At 48.0% G+C, this 21,727-nt stretch overlaps 1 protein-coding gene across 1 annotated transcript in view; it reads right to left on the reverse strand.

The window, feature by feature from the left end:
* Sfxn5 (sideroflexin 5) overlaps positions 1–21,727 on the reverse strand; it is a 119,294-nt gene that overhangs the window by 53,600 nt on the left and 43,967 nt on the right. The window contains exons 3-8 of the mRNA XM_029478216.1: positions 21,611–21,637; positions 21,060–21,114; positions 19,783–19,808; positions 2,734–2,787; positions 1,910–1,966; positions 683–748 (exon numbers count right to left, since the gene is read on the reverse strand). Of these exons, the coding sequence (XP_029334076.1) occupies positions 683–748; positions 1,910–1,966; positions 2,734–2,787; positions 19,783–19,808; positions 21,060–21,114; positions 21,611–21,637 (285 nt within the window). The remainder of the gene's footprint in view (positions 1–682; positions 749–1,909; positions 1,967–2,733; positions 2,788–19,782; positions 19,809–21,059; positions 21,115–21,610; positions 21,638–21,727) is intronic.

The following is a 21,727-nucleotide window of genomic DNA, read 5'->3' on the forward strand; positions in this document are numbered from 1 at the left end:
GCCGGGGCTCACACCCTCTCTGCTGCCTGCTTGCTGCCCCCACCTGAGAACCATCAGTCCCACTTTTATTCAGGCAACTTCCAAATTCCTGTAACGAATTCCAGCAAAGGCTCAACTTAAAGAGCCTTCTAAGCCTTCNGGGAAGGCTTAGAAAGGAGTGACCCTCCAACCAAGCCTGAAGAGACTGCATAGAGTCGGTTCCATCCCCAGTTCACTGGAAGCCAACAGCCTTTTCTAAGAGCCAAGACCAAGAAAACCACACACATACAGTCTTTACTCATGGGACATCAGGCTGCAGATGGTTGCTGTCCAAGGGCCCCTAGATCAGTCAGGGAGAGGAAATTCACGAATCTGGATCCAGNAAGTTTAGAAACAGTGAACTGGAACCGTAGACAGCCATAGACTGTGCACCAAAGGCTGCTCTGAGGAAAATGTTGCACCAGGGGAACAAACAGGAAAGCTGCTCTAAATCGAGTGCTGGGTACAGGGACAGACAGGGATAGATGGCTGGCCCTCCCTGCCCCGAACTCCACACCTCCATCCTCCCCAACACCCTGGAGTACCAATTTGTGTCCTTCCTATCAGAGCCTCTTCTCTGCGTAGAAAAACATCTGGGCATCCCCCTTGCAGCCCCCATTCCCCACAGGGTGGCTTACCCTGGAGCAGGGTAGGAGGTACTCACAGCAATGGAAACAGCACTGATGACAGCGCCCAGGTAGCCCTGGATGAACTTGGATGCAGGTGAAGGCTGGAAGACAGGCAGAAAGGTAGACATACTGGTGTCCAAAGCTTCCATGTCCTGCTCTGGCCAGCAAGAAGCAGTCCCTTGGGAAGCCAAAGGGGCAGGCCTCCCTCAGCAATCTTTAAAACAGACTATACAAGGCAGGCAGGGGCAGGTATAGCTGGGTCCCTTTACTTCTGCCCTGTTCTAAAATCTGAGCAGACGCTGCTGGCTGGTAGTGGGAAGCACAGGGCCCCACATAGGTCCTCTATGTCCAGGCTGTTCAGGGTATCATCTGGGAGGGCTGTGTTGTAAGCAGGTGTTTTAGCCTGGCACACTGTCTGCGTGGGATAGCATTGTCTCACCAGCTATAGTCGAGCTGGCTCTTACAGCCCNCTCAGCCCAGGACTCAGGGGGCTTCACTGTCAATATGTTACTGTTACCCAGTAGTTCCACAGAACAAAAAATCTCAAGTCCCAACATTTAAAAAAAAAATGAAAGAAAAACTGAAGAACCTATCTCTGCTACAACTGCAGTTTGGAAATAGCTGTTTATAAGGTTACAGGAAATAACTAAGTGAAGCCATATTGGTGAAACCTGCCAGAGAGTCTAGATATGCAGAATTAGATGAAGGGGCATCCTTAGAGTCTCTGGTCCTACAAGTTCCTACTACAAAGGCCTGCTCCCAACTCTGCTCTCTTTGCCACTGCTGGAAAATATCAAGAACAACCCCTTAGAGGGGAACCCAGATTCCTCTGAATGTGAGGATGGGCCAGAAGGAAAGGTGGCCTTGTCACAGGTCAGCTTGTGTGATCTGGAACCTAGGAGCTGGGGACACTGAGCTGGCTTCTGGGTAAGCTTAGGAGCGCTCAGTCCTCAGGATGCTGATACNGTCTGGACCNGATATCTGAGTGAACCAGCTTCTCTAGACGAGCCAGGAAGCCAGCAGAATCAACTCCTNNAGACCTTTGTCTTACCTGCCTCTCGCAGGCCCTCCCCAGAGGCTTCCGCTGACCCATGCCAGGCAAGCTGGGTGTTGCCTGCCCATAGGGATGGCAGCATGAGCAAGGACCCAAAGAAGGCAGTGCTCGGATGCAATGTCAGAGTACTTGGCATGGCATGTCAGAAAGGATGANCAGGTCACTCCCACCTAAACCTGCCCTGGGCAGAGAGGGCAGCAGCACTCACCTTGGTAGCATTGCGGTTTGCATAGTTGACACAGGCNTTATGGCTCTGGTTCAGCCACTGAAGGCAACAAGGAGAGAAGTGAGGGAAGCCGGGTCACCTCCATGGAAGACCCCACCTCCAGTCCTGCCCGAAGTCATGGGAAACTGCTCTATATGTATACAGAGATGGGGACCCTGAGGTGACTTCTGGGTGAGCTGGGGGTGGGGGATACAGTACCCAAGATGCTGATACCACTTGGCTGCAAGGTCTGAATATGAGAACTGTCCCAGAGGAATCCAGAAGGTAGAAGAATTCACCTCCCACACAGCCTCCTCGATTTGACCCCTCTTTACCTGACAGAAGCTCTGTCAGAACCATCAGGTATTTCTTGCGGGTTAGCAAGACCAGATTTGGGGTAAGCTGGTATCAGAAAGAGGCTATAGGCCTCTGGTCACTGACCATGGGTCAAGCAACCAAAGGACAGAATGAACTGCCACTCATAGCCATCATGTTCCAGATCTGGCTCCCTCCTCACCTCCATCTGAAGGTTAAAGGAANACAGAATGGCTGGCATCACACTGAGGTATTTGAGGCCAAAATTTTGGTAGTTTATGAGTAAGTGCTAGGAGATAGGAGCACTTGACCCAGGGGCCTGAATGAAGCAGGAAGCAATGAGAAGGGAACGTTTCATGCCAGTGTGTGTGTGTGTGTGTGTGTGTGTGTGTCTGTGTGTGTCTGTGTGTGCACACGTGCATGCATGCACACCACACAGACACACACACACACACACACACACACACACACACACATCTGTTCTTTCAGGAGCCCTCTGTGAAGACTCTTACCTGCCAGAAGACAGTGGATGCCAGCGTCTGGTTAGGCAAGAGAAGTCCCACCACCTAGGGAAGCAAGAGGGGTAGGAGGTTGAAGAAGGCAAGAGAGATGCCCAATGCTTTTGTTCTGGTTTTTGTTTATTTGTTTTTTTGAGACAGAGTCTCACTATATCCAGGCTGACCTGCAATGCACTATGTAGCCCAGGCTGAATTTGAAATCAAACTTCCCACCTTGACCTGTTGAGTACTGGGATCACAGCTGTGTAGCACCACCCTAGGAGTTTGCAAAGCAAAAGTATACAGCCATGGACAAGGGGGAACTGGAACCGTACGGACACTGGGGTGGTCTGGCATGCTAATACACAGTGAGATGCAAGAAAAACAAAGTGCAGAACTACATCACCATGCAATCCTGTTTATATCAAAGAAAAAATAGCTGTCTGCCAACATACACACACAAAGCGTCTATAGTTAGGATTAGCTAACTATTTTGTGGATTTTTATGAAAGTAATTCAAGACTAGCTTCTCATAGTCTTATGACTTCTGCCTTCTTCTTAACAATGGATTTTATTTATTTTCATAATTGGAGGGAGCAATAAAAACAAGCAAGCAAACAAAAGGAATCCAGACCCTTCTCCTCGGGTAGACTGAACACTTATCCTATAGGATATTTGTGAGAATTAAATAATCTCAAAGTCCTTCAAGGGATTCATACATAGAATTTTTGGAAACGTGCCTTCACTAAGTCTTCATCAAAAGAAAACTAACAGTTATGGTTAGCCGAACAACTGGTACANGGGAGTTTAATAAGCAGTGGTTTCCATCGGAGATAAACTGTCCCCTGGGGTCATGTGCTAAAGGCTGAGTTGGCGAGGGCACTATGAAGCCCATCCCTGAGTTCTTAGGTGGCACAGCCCTGATGGAAGAAGCAGATCTCAGGGGCAGCACCTATAAGGCATGTCCTGTCTTCAGGCATTTCCTCTCATGCACGGTCTCTGTCTCCTGTCCACCATAAGGTGAGCTTCTTTGCTCCATCATGGACGTGCTCTCTGCCAGTGCTCTGCCAGTGCTCTGCCTGTGCTCCCTGCTAGTGCTCTGCCTCTTCTCATGCCTCCAAGCAACAGAACCAAGTGGCCATGGTTCGAAGCCTCTGAAACCATGAGCCAAATGGCTTCTCCTTTGCATTGCGTTTTGTTACAGCATGGGAGGCTAACATTGAGTGAATGAATGGATAAACGAATACACTAAATATGGCTTCACACCCACTACGCCTCAAACCCAAATAACACCTGGAATGTAGACTTGCTGGCTACTTTTTAAAGAATATTTTATTATTTATTTATGTGTATGTGTTTCTGTGAATGGAGGCCGGAAGAGGGCATGGGATGCCCCAGAACTGATGTTATAGGAGTTTGTGAATGGCCTGATGGGCTCTGGGAACTGAACTGAGGTCCTCTGGCAGAGGAATACGTGCNCTTAACCACTAAGCCAGTGGTTCCCAACCTTCCTAACCTGCTTGTGGACGTTGTACATCGTGGTGCGGAGCCTAGTGCGCACCACGATGTAAACGTCCACAAGCAGTGAAAGGATCATTCAACCCCAAAGGGGTCACAACCCACAGGTTGAGACTGCTTGTGGACGTTGTACATCGTGGTGCGGAGCCTAGTGCGCACCACGATGTACAACGTCCACAAGCAGAACAGTCATTCAACCCCAAAGGGGTCACAACCCACAGGTTGAGAACCTCTGCATTAAGCCATCTCTAAAAATACACACACACACACACACACACACACACATGCATACACACACACATGCATACACGCATGCACACGCACTTTTTAAGAGTCTTATGTGTCCTACTTTGGTCTTGCCCTTGCTGTGTAGCAGAGAATAACCTTGAACTTCCTGTCCTGTGTCCACCTCCCAAGTGCTGGGATTGCAGGAAACAANCATGCTTGGGAGCTGCGGTGGTTTGAATATGCTCGGCCCAAGGGAAGTGGCACTATTAGGAGGTGTTGCCTTGTGGAGTAGGTGTGGCCTTGTTGGTGAAAGTGTGTCCCTGTGTAGGCAGGCTTTGAGGGCTTCTAGGCTCAAATTCTGCCCAGTACAGAAGAGAGCCTCATCCTGGCTGCCTTTGGATCAAGAAGTAGAACTTCCAGTCAGCTCCTTCTCCAGCACCATGTCTGCCTGGACACTGCCATGCTCCTGCCTTGATGATAATGGACTGACCCTCTGAAATCATAAGCCAGACCCAATTAAATGTTGTCCTTTATGAAAGTTGCCTTCGTCATGGTGTCTCTTCACAGCCATAAAACCTTAACTAAGACAGTGCTGAGCACTGAACCCAGGGCTTTGTGTATGCCAAGCAAGCACTGAGCTACATACATCTCCAGCCCTAAATGTGTGTGTGTGTGTCTGTCTGTCTGTCTGTCTGTCTGACTGGTGGCTGAATGACACCAGGGCTCACGCATTTGGAGGTCAGAGGACAACTTTTAGGAGTCAGTTCTCACTTTCCATCTTCTTCTAAGGTGAGGTCTCTCTTGTCTCTGTCCCTGCATTGCACACTCCAGGTCAACTAGCCCATGAGCTCTGGGCTATTCTCCTGCCTCCACTTCCCATCACAATATGGAAATGGCTATAGATGCACATGCAGTCTCCAGCTTTTTACACGGGTTCTGTGGATCCAGACTTGAGGAGCCAAACACGGGTCATCAGGCTAGCGCAGCACGGGCTTTGCTCGCTGACTCATCGCCCTGGCCCTTCTGCTCTGTTTTGAGACAGAATTTAACACAGCACAGGCTGGCTCTGACCTTCCTATGCAGCTGAGGGTGATCTTGAATTCACAATCCTCCTGCCTCTACTTCACACATCCCAGGCTTACNGGCATGCACCTGGCTGACCTTGACTCTGGGCATCAAGGGCTTGTGAGAGTCTCTTAAGTTTACCTTTAGAGTGTTTGTGTGCAAAACAACATCTACCNAGCACAGCTACATATGGGAAAAATGTGCACAGCCATCCACATATTGACTTATTTATTATTCCTGTAGATAAAATGGCTCTTTGGCAAGAATTTCCGCAAGGAACAAGTATAAACATTCAATACTATGCAGTAAATCAAATTCTAGACATCCTTAGCAGCATTAGTAAATCATGTTTTAAACATTAAAATGTTTTAAAACAGCGAACACACACGCACATTTATATTTATTGGCCCATATCAGTTTGAATAAAATTACAGAACGCAAAGCCATTCCTCAGCTCTGAGAGGAGCTATGCAAGGGGTTTTTGTTTTTTGTTTTTCCTTCCAAAGTGAAATCTCTACTTGACTCTTTTGTGCAGTGGCCAGTTAGGACAATGAACTGAAATCCAGTCAGGAGATCTGGGGTCTCAACGGCAGCTCTAGCCTTGTGCTCTTGGATTCTTGATTCCTTCTGGAGTTGGACCTTTTTATCCTATAGAGAAAAGGATTGACCCTGAAGATCCTAGCTCAATTCCACTCCCACCCACCCCAGTGTGTGTTGTCTGGGTGTGTGTATGGGGTATATATTTGTGTATACGTGTGTGTGTGTGTGTGTGTGTGTGTGTGTGTGCATGTGGAGATTGATTGTAGAGTGTATTTCTCAATCAGTATTCATTTCTTTTTTTTTTTTTTAATTTTTCCCAGCCCTGCTCTCTCCAGCCCTGCTCACTTCAGCCCTGCTCTGGTCATATTAATTTCATATATATGGGTACTCTGTCACTGTCTTCAGACACAGCAGAAGACGGAATCAGATGCCCATTACAGATGGTTGTGAGCCACCATGTGGTTGCTGGAAATTGAACTCAGGACCTCTGGAAGAGCAGTCAGTGTTCTTAACTGCTGAGCCATCTCTCCAGCCCTCATTACTTATTCTTAATGTACATGCACAGGTGTTTTGCCTATACATATGTCTGTGTATTACTTATGTTCAGTGTCTAGGGATACCAGAAAAGGTTGTCGGATCTCTGGGACTGGAGTTACAGATAGCTGTGAGTTACCATGTGGCGAGAACCTAACCCAAGTCCTCTATAACAGCAGCCAATGTGCTTAACCACTAGACCATCTTTCCAGTCCTGCCACCTTTATGCTCTGAGGAAGACTCTCACTGAGACTGAAGCTCTGGCTGGCCAACATGCTTTAGGGATCCCCCTGTCTGCATATTCCACCTCCACCATGCCAGTGTTACAGGCACACACCACTGTGCCTGGATTTTTCCCTGGGTTCTGGGGATTCGAACTCTGGCCCTCATGCTTGTATGGCAGTCATTTGCAGACTTAGCCATCTACACACTCCCCAGCTCAGTTCAAAAGTCTATTCTCAGCTTCCAATTGTCTGGAGAGGCAACCCCATCTTCCATGAGGTGCCTATATAGTGAAGGCTCCTGAGGGACCCAGGCACTTTTCCTTCTTGAAGCTCTGGCCAGAGTAAAGAGAAGCTGAACCTAGAGTGACTGAGGGGAGAGTGGGGACATCACACACAAGCGCATGAATGCTGCCTCTTAAAAACTGGGGTAATTCATACTGACCATTCGCAAGTGTTCACGTCACACAGCATGCCCCCACCCCATGGTTTTTACATCATATTGTAAACTATGTACGCAATATATCCCCATCTCCAAATCCCANCTTCCTGGATGGTGCTTAACCCACCAAGAATGTCCTCGGACACCATTACCCAGGACTCTGTGTATTACCAGGCTCCTGCTGTCCAGGATGGTCACTGCACTTTGGATTGTGGTGTCCCTTTACTGAGTCACCTCAGAAACATTTCCTGGTTTCTAAGTCAGAGAGTGCATGTCCAAGCAACTGGTTTGCATTGTCTTGCTGACCCTGGGTCATTTACCTGTGTCTGACCATTAAGAGGCTTAGGCCAGGGTCAATAAGATGGCTCAGTGGGTAAAGTGTTGGCCATCCAAACCTGACAACCTGACTTCCATACCTAGACATACATGGTGTTATACATGTGCATGCACACATGTGCACACACGCATACACAACAACAACAACAAGACTAAATAAGTAAGTAAATAAAATTAAAAGAAACTCTTGCCAGCTCCCTCGAGTACAGACCCACACTGCTCATGTTCTGTGCCCATTCCCAGCCTCTCCATCTTCCCTTTGCTAACCTTCTCTGGGAATCATTTTATCCTTATAGTATGCCTTTTAAAAAAATGACACATGCAGTGGTGGCGCATGCCTTTAATCCCAGCACTTGGGAGGCAGAGACAGGTGGATTTCTGAGTTCGAGGCCAGCCTGGTCTACAGAGTGAGTTCCAGGACAGCCAGGGCTACACAGAGAAACCCTGCTTCGAAAAAAAAGTCACATAATCTTCTCTAGAACAATCCAGATCCCTAAATAAACTTGCACCTAAGCTATGTCAGACTCACTCCCAATACACAGGGCTCTGACTAGCAAGAGTCTGACTGTGTTGGACAACCCTTGCTGCCTGCTAAACACAGACCTGGTGTCCACAGCAGTGCCTTGAGCCACTGAAACTTCTCCATGCTTTTCATCTTCTTAATAAGCATGCATCACTTCCCATAACTCTCCAATAATTAGGACCCTATAAAATAGAGACAACCTTCCTATTTGGCTGAGGCTTTGAGATGTGCAGGGAATCTATCCAAGCCTTTATAGTGAATTGAAGAGTCGGGTCTCTCAGTCTCCAGCTTGGCACTCTGGTTCTAATTTTAGGGTACTCCTCCAGCTTGTCTCAATGAGCACAAAGGACAAGGGGGTTCAGTTACCACTCTAGCTGTTGATGGGGCATAGAATATGTAGTGTGCTCTAAGGCTTCTGGCACAGCNGGGGTAGGGAGTGGACTTAAAATGGTGTCTGTGATGGTAACTCTTCATTGTCAACTTGACTGACAGAATTTAGGATGACACAAACCTCAGGGTGCTTCCATGACAGGTTCTGCAGAAATTTAACTGAGGTGGGAAAAACCACCCTGAATGCAGGCAGCCCCAGCCCGCGAGCTGGAGTCCTGAAGAAGTAGAGAGCTAGCTGAGTGCCTGCGCTCATGTGTGCTCCCTGAGAAGTGGGTGTCATGTGGCCACCTCCCTTCCAGCTGCCGTGACCTCTCACCGCGAGGGACAGTGTCCTCAAACTACAAGCCGAAACAAATTCTTCTTTACTTAAATTATATCTATGTAGAAGTTTTGTCACAGCAAAGAGAAAATGAACCAAAACACCCCCTAACCACAAAACACAAAGACCAGACAAGACAGGAAAAGCTACACCGGCCAAAGAGGTTCTCGGGAGTGAGCAAGGCTGATGGACCCTAACATTCAAACAGGACTTTAGGAAAGCCAGGCCTGACTATTAGCAAACAGAAGTTGACTGCTGCTAAGGGAGATGTGTGTGTGTGTGTGTGTGTGTGTGTGTGTGTGTGTGTGAGTGCATGCATGTCTGCATGTGTTTGTGTATGTGTAACAGGAGCCAGGCAGCTGAGGCAGCGGGACAACGAGCCACTGGCCTGTCTGGGAAGAATGTCCCAGACATTGACAAAAGACAATCTAGAGAGGGTAAGGATGGGAGACCAGGGACACCAAAGAGACCGCTGGGTCCCTGTGGCCAGGCAGGGCCCGGAGCACATGGTGCCAGCCTCGTTCCCTATTAGGCAAAGCACTGCACCATCTGTATAGTCCCAGGAGCAGGAGCAGGAGCAGGCGTTTTATAACTTCCTTTTCTTTTTCAGTCTACATTAAAAATAAATGTTCCCTTCAGCTCTCAGATGTATATCTCTAGTGCAACCTGCCCACATTCCCTCCTGCTGCCCTTTCCAGAACATGGCAGGGGAAGGGAAGGAAGAGATGGAGAGAGGGAGCCAGTCCACCCGGCTGATGCCAGTGGATCACACCTCTTCTAAGAGGGAAGCGCGGCAGGCACGGCCACACATGGTGGAAGGTGCCCAGAATGCATGGGGACCAGGGAAATGGAAGTGGAGGAAATGGGAGCCAACAGCCAGGCTTGCTTCCCGCCCCCACCCTCCCGCGCCGCAGGACCTTGGCCAAATCACACATCCCGTCTTTGCATTTATAGTTCATGCAGTGGCTGGAGTCCCCTCTGCAGCTCCAGCCCTCTGGTGGCTGTCCTTCTGTACTTCCCCTTGTGTGTCCTACTGTGGACCTAGTGATCATCAGACTCTGGGGCCAAGACTGACCCAGGCTAAGTTCTTTGAGTTCCTCCCCCTGCCTTCACCTGTTAAATAAAGAACCACCCTGGCATCTCTTAGGGGCCACATCTCCCAGAGTGGCACAGACAGAATCTGGCTCAGTGTCTGGCACATGTCCCTGGATGTCAGGTAGTGGTGTCGTCCCTCCTCTAGTCTGGTTTCTCTCAGTCTTGCCTGTGCACACGCACACACACACATACACACACACACACACACACACTTTCTTTGAGCCTCACAGCCTGCACCTTACAAATATAAATCTTTGTGTGAGCATGCATGTGTTTGCATNTGTGTTCATGTGTGTGCACATGCCTGTACAAGTCTCTGGGGGCTGGGAGGAGCAGGGGTCAGCCAGACTCAGCAAACTATAGATCTATACAATGAGGATCAGAAGTTCCTCCAGAGGTTGACCCCAGCTAAGTAAGATTCCCTAAGAATATGAAGGAGTGTTGGTGTCTGGGCCATGACACCGCTGCAGCCTTCACAAAGAGTTCTAGGGACATTGCGTGCAGAGCTATGTTGATGCTGGTATTTCGGTGAGTACCCCCTGCATCTCCATCTTCACTCATGCCGTTGGCTCCCAAGCAACCCTGCTCAGCACCCCACCCACCTGGGCTCTGGAGCTCAAGAAGGACTATTTGTGCTGCTCTAAGGACAGAGTAGAGAATGTATTCTGTACAGTAGCTTCCACCTGGAAGACGGTTCACAGGAGACCTCACGCCTTTGTCATTTCCTTCAGTGTCCTAACTGCTGTAGACAGTTACATTTTTCTGGGTTTTGTTTGTTTGTTTGTTTGTTTTTATTTGGTTTGGTTTGGTTTGGTTTTTCAAGATAGGGTTTCTCTGTGTAGCCCTAGCTATTTTGGAACTCACACTATAGACCAAGCTGGCCTCAAACTTAGAGAGACCTACCTGCCTTCTGCCTCCCAAGTGCTGGGATTAAGGGCATGCACCACCACTGGCAGGCTGACAAGTTATTTTTTTAAGACTTATTTGCATTTGTATTTATGTACATGTGTGTGGGTATGTGCACAATAGTGCAGGTGCCCACAGAGGCCAGATATATAGGCTTTGGATCCTCTGGAGATTGAGTTCAAGGCAGTTGTGAGCTGACTGGTGTGGGTGATGGGAACTGAACTCAGGTTCCCTGGACAAGNCGCCAGCACTGGCTGTTAGCCAGTGAGCCATCTCCTGAGCCAAACAAGCCCTAACCTGGGAAAACAACACCTTGAACATCCCAGGCTTCTGGCTGAGAGTGTCACCTGAGCTGCTGAAGTCAGGGGTGGAGGAGAACACAGGCCAAGCAAGGCACCAAGAACTGGCCTCAGAGCCACCTGGGCAGCCCCTAAGCCTTGCTCTTTCCCACATCACTCTCAGATGAGGACTTTGTATAGTGCTCACAACACATACATACATACATACATACATATGTACATATATACACACATATGCATATCTCTGTGTGTGTGTGTATGTGTGTGTGTGTGTGTGTGTAGGGGGCTGGAGAGATGTCTCAGTGGTTAAGTACACTTGTTCTTTCAGAAGACCTGCCTTCAGTTCCCAGAACTTACATGGTGGCTCACAACTGCCTGTAACTCCAGTTATAAAGGATCTGATGCCATCTTTGGACTTCTATAGGCAGTGCATGCATATGCATGCAGGTAAAACACACATGAAATAGGAATAAACAAATCTAGGTGGGGGGGGGCACTAGGGAGATGGCTCTGCTAGTGAATGGCTCACTGGACAAGCATAAGGACCTGAGTTTGAACTCCTGACCCCAGCACTAAATAAATGTTGGATGCATCAGCTTGGGTGTGTCATCCCATCATTGAGGAGGAAACAGGAGGAGTCTAGGGCCCGATGGCCAGCCGGTCTAGACAACTGGTGAGCTCCAGATTCAGGGAGAGACACTGTCTCAGAGTAAAACAAGGAAGACAGCTGATGTTGACCTCTGGCCTCCAAACGCATGAGTACACACCAGCACATGCATGTACCCCCCCCCCAACACACACACAAGATCCAACTATTGGGGGGGTGAAACATTTTTGAGCTTCACCACAGGGTACCACCAAATTATCCCAATTGAGGAGAAAACGATAGGAATAACTATCCTTGACCCTTCAGCCCACCGCCACTTAGCTCAGCGCCCACCCCATTACTGGGCTCTCCAATCAGGTCGAGGTTCAGTTCCTTTGCAAGTTCCCATCACCCTCTCCATCCTCCTTACGTCACCTCAGCTGGCTCCAGGTTGACAGTCTGGCTCCCCAGAACCGCCCTCAGCAGCCAGAGGGCATTAGCAACTCTCACAGGGGAAAACCTGACTTTTGATACCTTCCCTTCCTTACTACCCCCATGCCACCCCCACATCCTCAACAGTGCCTCTCACAGACCTGCCATAGCTGGGGCACCCAACAATTTGCTAGGTTTTTTTTTTCCTTGTGCTTTGCCTCCACCTTCTGATTCATATGGCCAACGATCTGAAAAGCAACACTTGGGTGTGTCGGTGTCACTACTGTATAAAGCAGTGGTTCTCAGCCTTCCTAATGCTGCACCCTTCCATACACTTCCTCGGGTTGCAGTGACCCCCAACCATAAAATTATTTTCACTGCTACTTCCTAACTGCTGTAATTTTGCTACTGTTATGAATCGTAATGTAAATATCTGTGCTTTCTGATGCACTTAGGTGACCCCTGTGAAGGGTCATTTGATTCCCCAAAGGTCTTACGACCTGCGGGTTTAAAGGCTGCAGGAGTCTCCAGAAGTAGCTTTTGTCAAGACTAACCCTGGTTAGTGGCGTCTGGCTTTAACTGGACTGACACCTCTCTCGTGGTATGGATGGGGCCAAAATGATCGTTATTTGTGGCACTGGAGGTGGGCAGCGATGAGCTGGAATGAGGATTAGGAGACAGGAGAAAGTGGCTTGTGTTAAGAAGGACTCAGGATGTCTGTAAAGCCCTGGGACACGGACAAACCCTGATAGAAAGTAAACCCTCACCTCTCCATTACAGTAGAGATTTGGTGACCTCAGGAATACCTTCTGAGTCTTTCTATACTCGTGGGGGCTTCCAGAGCAGTAGGAGAAAGCTGAGACTATGAATGCGACCCAAGCCTATANGGTCACGAGAACGTTAGACGCTGTGGCCAGGAAGGCGGCTTGGTTGCTATAGTTTGACACGCACAAAGCTCTGGGTTCCACGTGCAGCATTGCACGAACCCTGCGTGTCGATGCACACCTGTAATCCAAGCACTTGGGAGACGGAGCAGGAGAATCAGAAGTTCACAGGCCTCAGTTACTTAGTGAGCTCAAACAAACAGGGCATCAGACCCACTGACTAGGGGCTCATGGTCTGCGTCCTTCATCCTTCTGAGATTTGAAACCTCCAGACTGGACGGAAGTGCAGAGATGAGAAGGGAGATACAAATGAACCCAGGAAGCACAGACCATGAGGCACTGAGCTCCTGGCATGTGAGGCTGGCAGGGCACAGGAGGAAGAGTTGAACAGACCCCAGGGTAGGAAGTCCTGCCCCTTCTACTATGGGCTCATGGGAAGGACAGTGTGCCACATGACAGTGGGAAGCTGAGGAAAGAGGAATTGACTGGAGGAAGCACCCCCATGCTGGGGGCTTCTTAGAGGACCCTGAAAGGATGGAGACTGGGCCACAGCAGCCGCAGAAGTGGCCTGGACACCCTGGCTTAGCATCCGCCATTCTGTATAAATTGGGATCTTTTTGCCACACACGAAAGTGGGGGAAAGTTCCCATCTTTAAATGTTAAGCTTAAAATAAGCCCCGACACGGGTGCCAGTGGATCTGTGAAATCTGCTGACTAAACTGGCACCCGTGCCTGTGAGAGAACCAGCTCGTCCCTCCGAGCCCTGGGGTAAGAGTGAGGTTACGCTCAGGGTAAGCAGGAGGGCATGGGGTCGAGCAGGGATGCTCNTGTAGGCAGGAGGCTGCTTGGATGTGACAATCTACAAACTTCTCAGCTGAGGCACCTGCCAGCCTTCCTCGCCCCTTTCCTTCATCACTCAGGGGCCCAGTTCCTAGCACATTCGCTGGCACCCTCGTTTCTATTTCGGTAAGCGTTTTCAGTGGCTTCTACTCGAGTATATTTCTTACTCACTCTGACCAGGGGCTTCATGAAGGTGTGGACTGGAACCTTCCAGCCCCTTTAGGACCAGCAACGAAGGAATGTTCAGGGATGTCAGGCAACAGCAGGACCTTAGAGGAGCTACTGTGGCTGAAGGGAGCCAGGCTGCAAGTGCTGGGGAACAGTCATGCTCCTTCCATATAAGGTGAGGTTTTAATCTGGTGGTGGCTGGAGTCAAGGGTGGGACCTGTAAACTGCCACGTTGCTTGCCATGTCTGAGCACAGGGATGGATGGCCTTGGTTTTGCCATATCCTCAGGCTCAATTGGAGACTCACCTCTGACCCACTGCTCTGAATCTTGGGACACGGCTCTCTGGGACTCAGAAGCAGGTCAGCTGCTGAGCTGACTACTGGGAAATCATATCTCAGCATGCTGCCTGTTCTGCCTCCATGGGGAGACCACGCTGCTGCTCTGAGGTGTGCCTTCTTCACACTGTATGCTAACTCAGAGACCCTTGGTCATGGGCTCTGAGGCCACTCAACACATCTGTTTTCACAGTGCCCAGCTCACAGCAAAGGAGATCAGCATCCGAAGCCTGGACACCGACAGGGCCACAGTTTCCTGAAACACTGGGTTTGTCTGGGGTGTGAGCGGAGCACCTCAGTAGCACTCTGTGGTTAAACCCTGTCTCAAAACATACAAAACCACCACAATGAAACAGAGCGAGGCTGACTTGCTAACTTATAAATTGGGACCTTTGTTTTGTTGATTTGTTCCAGCAGAGAGCAGTNACTGACTTTGCTAAAAATCCATCTAGTCACTCAGTGGGTCCTGAGCCTGTATCCACCTGTGAGTGGCCAGCTCAGATGCCCAGGTCTCTGGTTTGATAATATTGCCAAATGATCTATCAATGTAAACGTTTATAAAATTATTATGTCAGAGCTGAAGAGATGGCTCAGTCAGTGAGGTGCTTGCCTTTATAAGGGCCTGGGTTCAAGCCCACCAGAACCCACTTTTTAAAAAGACACAATGCTTGTCTCAGCACAGGGGGTTTGGAAACAAGAGGATTCTTGGAGCTCACTAGCCAGCCTAACCTGCTTGGTGAGTGCTCAGCCAGTGGGGGACCCCCGTGTCAAAAACGAGAGGGATTACACCCAAGAACAACACTTGAGGTTGTCCTCTGACCTACACATACACACTCATATGCACACACACTGAGACCCATGCGCAAACATAAAAATGACTCTGGTAGACCCTGATATGCCTACCTATTAACTATTCTTCCCTTCTTTCTCACTCATAAAAATCTGTATGATTGAGAGTCAACTATATAATAGTTTAATTCCCCATGAAATGCCACTGTTATATGGGACTCCCAAGAAGACTCCTCGGAGATAGATGACTCCACTGGGAGATATTTCATTCTTCCCTCTTTCTCCTTTCTGAAATGTGCATATGATATGATCGTTCCAGCAGCTATCATGTGAGCTTGGAGGTGACATGGACAATAGAAACAATCACTGACAATGAACGGTGACAGCAGAATGAACAGTGATAGCAGAATGAACGGTGACAGCAGAATGCCGAGTTCCTAATGGCCTTGGGCAGCTCTGACCACATCCAAGCTTCTTTGACATTCAAGAGAAATACCATTGTCTAAGCCATTCAGATTACTCTGAATTTTGAAAATTTGAAAATCTGAATTTGAAAATTCAGATTACTCTGAATTTTCTACAATATGCAGGTGATCTCACACATAACTGCTAACAGTTATGCCACCACCACCACCACAACAACAAAAAGCCCAGGCACAATACGTTTTAAGTGACATAATTACAGAGGTCATGCTCTCTGAAAATAAGATTAAGCTATAACAATAACAATAAATTAACAGTGTTTTAAAGGTGTCACTTAATCACGGTAAGGAGCTGGAGAGGGCTCAGCAGTTAAGAGCAGGGGCTGCTCAGCAGGAACCTAAGTTTGGTTCCCAGCACCCACACCAGGCAGCTCACAGACTCCTGTAACTCCTGCTCCAGGGGATCCCACGCCTTCTTCTGGCATCTGCACATACCTGCACACACATGTGCAAACCCATATATAAGAACATAATTAAAAATAAAATAAATCCTGGTGCTAGAGATGTGGTTCAGCGGTTAAGAGCACACACCAGCATCTTACTAGGTGGCTAACAATCACCTGTGCTCCCAACTACAGGGAATTCTGAAAGTCTGACATCTCAGGCCTCTGTGGCCACCCAGACACAATGTGCACACACACACACACTAAAAAAGAAACCTTTTTAAAAATCTCAATTAAGGAGGATTCAAAATTATAATTTCCAACTTATTTGGAAAACAATAGCATAGGGTTACATTATGTATCTATATACAAGACAATACACAATAGTGGTATCTTCTAAAGGCATAGACAGCTTAAATGCTTTCATTAGAAGGAAAGAATGAGCAATCAAAACAAAAAGATGCAGGACGGGGCCTTAGAAGCATGGTTCAGTGGTAAAGGAGCTTGCAGCTGCCAAGACCCAGGGCCTGAGTTCGAACTTTGGAACCTAACTCATAGAAGGAGAGAAATTANTCCATCTGTGTACCCTGCTGTGAACACACATTACCCACCCACCCCCAAAAAACCCAGTAATAAAAATACTTGCTTAAAGAATACCAGGCCAGAAATGTAGTTCAGTTAGTAGAGTATTTGGCTCGCATACACAAAACCTTGATTGCAGCCCCAGAAACACATGAACCGGCTGTGGCAATGCATGCCTCTATTTCAGAGCACTGGAGTCAAAGGCACGAAGATCAGAAGTTCAAGGTCATCTTCAGCTACCTGGCCCACCTGAGCTACTATGATGGGCACTCTACCAACTGAAACCAACCAACCAACCTTCCTTCCTTCCTTCCTTCCTTCCTTCCTTCCTTCCTTCCTTTCTCCCTTTCTCTTTCTTCCTTTCTTTCTTCCTTTCTTTCTTTCTTTCTTTCTTTCTTTCTTTCTTTCTTTCTTTCTTTCCTTTTTCTTTCTATTTCATTTTCTTTTTGAGATGTGGTCTCACTGTGCTGACCTGGAGTGTGCCCTAAGGGCCTGCGCTTCGGTTTGTGTTGGTTGAATTCAAAGCTAAGAAGACGTTCATGTACTAATTATTTAAAAAAAAANTTTTGTTTTGTTTTTTTTTTTCAAGACAGGGTTTCTCTGTATAGCCCTGGCTGTCCTGGAACTCACTCTGTAGACCAGACTGGGCTGGAACTCAGAAATCTGCCTGCCTCTACCTCCCAAGTGCTGGGATCAAAGGTGTGTGCCACCACGCCCGGCTTAAATATTTTATTTTTAAATTTTAATAATTCTTAGACAAAGGCTCACATATCTTAGGGCTTTGAACTCTATATAGCTGCAGCTGGCCCTAAACTTCTGATCTTCCCATCCCCACCTCCAAAATGCTGAGATTACAGGCATGTGCTGCCATGCCCAGCATTAAAATATTCTTTATAAAAAAAAAAAAAAAAACCTCTTGGTAGTATTTTTGAATCCCAAAGAACATATTCATATATTTCTTGTATAAAATATACATCTTTTTCCCTTTAATCCTAGAGATATTTTTGAACTCCAAAGATAAGAAAAAAAACATATCAAATGATTCCCAAAGAAATGGAAAAAAATTTACTTACAAAAGAAAACACATTTTAGCCAAATACATTGTTTACGCCTGAAAGGGGAAAAAGACTTTGCCTGCAAAGCAAAGATGCAGGCNGTGGATGGTCCAAATGCTACTCAAAAGAGCATTTGCCAAACAGAAAACCACACAGTCAGGGCATTTGAGACAAATAAAGAGTTCAAATCAACTCCAAAAAAAAGTGGCCGGTATAGAGGTAAAAGGTTAGAGAAAGAGCCAGCCTTGGTGGCACAGGGCCATAATCTCAGCCCTTGGGAGGCTGACACAGGAAGACTAGGAATTTGAGGCTAGCCTGGGCTATGTAGTCAAACCATCTCAATAAAAAAACAATGTCCCAAAATGTGGATGGAATTCTTGGTCTCTCCCTGGTCACAGTCAGGCACATTCTGAACCCAGGCTCAGAATGAGATGAACCTTAGTCCACCCCATCTGACAAAAGTCCTCAAGGGCCCAGGTTGTCTTTTCCACCTTTGTGTCCCCAACCTTATTCAGTGTCCTTTGTGAAGCAATTGTTAGGGGAACACAATCTTAAAAACCTCACTTTCCTGGGAGTCCTGCTGCTGAGTCTCTGAGCACCTGTAATAATTGCTGAAAACAAACAAAGACCAGAGCAAACAAACATATGTTAAACCCCTTCTCAGGGTGGGGGCTCATATTTAATATTTGAATCTTGATATCGATGATGCTTATACAGAGAACGCAACTTATCTGTGCTATAAAATTGTGTGTGTGTGGTCATCACCAGAATTAGGAGGGCTCCCTTCCATAGGACCAGCTAAGAACCAGCAAAAACAGTTGCTCTAATATAAACCATGGAAGAACAACAACAAAGTATAAATTAACAATCCAGAAAAAAAAAAATCGAAAGCCAAGCTCAAAGAGTGTGGGAATACAGCCTGAGTGGTTGAGTGCTGGCCTGCAGGGTTCCCACATTCCATCCACAGGGTCACATAAGGNGAATACAGTACTGCACATTTGTAATCCCAGGACTCAGGAAGTGGAGGCAGGAAAATCACAGGTTCAAAGCTGACCTCAACTACATATCAAGGTTAGCCTGGACTACATAAGACCTTATCTCAAAACCCAAGAATAGATGCATAGATCATTTATNTTAAGCCAAGTGTAATGGTATACACCTGCAATCTCTGCACTTGGGAGGCTGGGGCNGGAGCATCAGGACCACACAGAGAACGTGTCTCAAAAAAATCAAACCAAAACAGAGCACAAGCCCCCAAGGACTTTGGATGCGGCTCAACAGTAGAGGCGCTGCGTGCACAGGGCGTTAAGTTTCATCACGAGCATAGTGGGAAGGGTTGAATTTGAAGAAGGAAATATGAGGAGAAACAAACAACTTTCAAAGTTAAAAGTGCAAATGCATAAGATGAAGTCTTTCAAGCACACGCAGAAGTCGGGAGGGTAACTCAACACGCACTCCGTTCGTACTTTTTACTTCCTCAAAGGATTGTGGGAATGTTGCCTTCTGTGTAAGAGCCAGCAGGAACTGAGGCACCGATTTCCCGCAGGGTTCCACCCCTTCTCCACCCGAAGGTGCAGTGAGTGAGTCCTGCTGGTAACTCACCCCCAGGGCCGCTTGCACAGATACACAGAGCATACACCCGGACACTATATATACTATCACTTTGCACATTTTTAAACATGATATAAATGACATCAGCGAGTATTACTACTATGCTACTATTTCCTCATTCAACCCTGCTTTTCAGACTCAATCCATATTCATAACGCAGAATACTTAACACAGGAAAGAAATCATGAGCAGGGCTAAGCCTGACTCCAAAACCAAACAAAAAGAACACAGAAACCCTGTCTGAATTCATTTGCAACTTCAATTTCCACAAGGTGCCCTTGTCTTCCCACTTCTCTGGCTTCCTTGGAAAGCTCCCAGTCTCTAGTATGAGGGTCTAAGGAGCTTCCCTGCCCTGGAGGGAAGTCAGACTCCTTGGGTGCAGAGCTCCTTGTCAGCAAGGATTCGCACAGCCTTTCTCCCAGCATGTTTATGAACAATGATGCTGTTAGACATTTGAAGTTTCATTTTGGAAAAGAAAACCTTTTGCAGGTAAGACTTACAATTGGCGTCCCGAAAGGAATGTAACCTGTGGGTGGGGAGAGAAAACGTCAGGTCCCTCGAACCTTGTGGGTCTCATGAGATACCCAGAAGCTCCTGGGGCTTGTTCTGCCCATGGTCCTGGTGAAGAAGCCCAACACAACCACAGAGAGACACCACAGTCCTCCCCTGACTCAGCGCTCCCCAAAGGAGACGACTCACTGTCCCCGTTTCCCCCACCCTCTCTGTTCCCCAACTGCTAGACAACTCCAGTTCCCTCCAGAATCCAGAGGCTGGCCCGCTGTTGGCCACCAGTGGTCCTCTGAACCATTTCATCTGAGGCACAACAGTCACACCCCACCATCTCTATGGTTTTATCTCCCAAGGAACCCTGAGTGTCTTCCTTTCTTAGCCTTAAAAACAAAACAACAAAACAAAACAAAACAAAACAAAAAACAAAAACAAAAAAACCAACCTTCCACCTCACAGGCATTCCTGGGATAGAACTCCCTGTCCGCCTGAGATGGATGTACGTTAGATGACAGAGAATTTATAAACTCTAGTGTTCTCGCTGGCCAGCCTCGGAGAGCACTGGGTGAGGTTCATCCAAGTCCTGGCCTGTGTGCTCTCAGTGGACAGCCTCCTATTCCTTAGCCTGACTTANGCTGNACAGTCAGCTGATGGGCAGGCAGGAGCCATCCTTACCTGGGTTGTATGGAGAACCCAGGTTCATATCCTAAATAAACGCTGCTCTGTGAGCTGGCGCCACAGCTCTCCTGCGCCTCCCTCTGGGGACAGGGCCAAGTTTGGGGGGTTGGAATGGGGGGGGGGGGCTGAAAGGGAGGCCTGCTTCAGAAAGGTCCAGAAATATAAAAGAAGGCAAGCTGGGGTGTGAACCTGCTGTGCCAGGACAGGGATGTGAACAGTTCCAACTTTAGGTCCTCTGTGTTCAGAGCCTTTGCTACCTAAGCTCACCACAAAGCGGGGGCTCCTGGCAGCCGGTGCCCAGTTCACAAAAACAGCATCACACAGCCACGTCTTGGCTGAGTCTACAGGAGGTCCGGCTTTCTGAGGCAGGGCATTCTCAGCTGACTGAGGTCTCCTTTCCCAGCAAGGCAGCAAACAGTAGCCNTTCCGTCATTCTGAACCATAGTGGGTAAAAACGGCTTTCTGGGGTGAGCACATGTTTTCTCATGTCTTCCCAGGAAAACTCCTATCATGTCTGAAACATGGCCACCCCTAGCTCTGTCACAGCCAGCACCTCTAGCTGGGCAGCACCAGGAGGGTCTTGGGAGCTCACCTGACATTCTGAAAGGCATGAAGATCTTCTCGTTGGTGTCCGGGTGTAGGATAGCCTGGTCATAGGAAGGAGAGTGAGAGGACAAGCAAAAGTATTAAGGATATGGGATAAGGGCAAGGACAGCAGCCCCAACAAGACAAGACCCTCTGGGGGCTCTGTGATGCCTCTGAACACTTGGCCATGGTTGGCCTCCTCCTCCTTCTCCTCCTCCCCTTCCTCCTCCTCACAGCTTCCAACCCCATAGGACCCAAGACTGTGCCCACTCTGAAATCTTCTTACCCTTGCTTGCCACATAACAGGCACAGAACCAGACCTTGTGGACAGAACCCAGTCCTTTCCTGGAATTTCCAAAGTTTCCAGGGTGAGGCCAGTCAGGCCAAAACCCCAGCTTTTGCATGTAAAGGTCCCGGGGTGCTAGGTGGAAGGAAGGGGTGGGGAGAGGGTGGATACCCAGGAGCCATAGGACAAGGGCTTTTGCCAGCCCCTGGAACAGGGAGAGGAATCACCCAGGAAAGCACAGAGAAGGAGGAAAGAACCCAGAACTAAATTACCTGTTTGATTTTCTGTGCACTCCAGAGCTGAAAGAGAGAGAAGAAGAATTAAAAGCTCTTGTAGTTTAAGCTCTATGAGCCATGCTTTCTTTTAATTTTAGGTTTTTTTTTTTTTTT

The sequence above is a fragment of the Mus caroli genome, chromosome 6 (genome assembly GCF_900094665.2).
Source record: "Mus caroli chromosome 6, CAROLI_EIJ_v1.1, whole genome shotgun sequence".
NCBI classification, from domain to species: domain Eukaryota; kingdom Metazoa; phylum Chordata; class Mammalia; order Rodentia; family Muridae; genus Mus; species Mus caroli.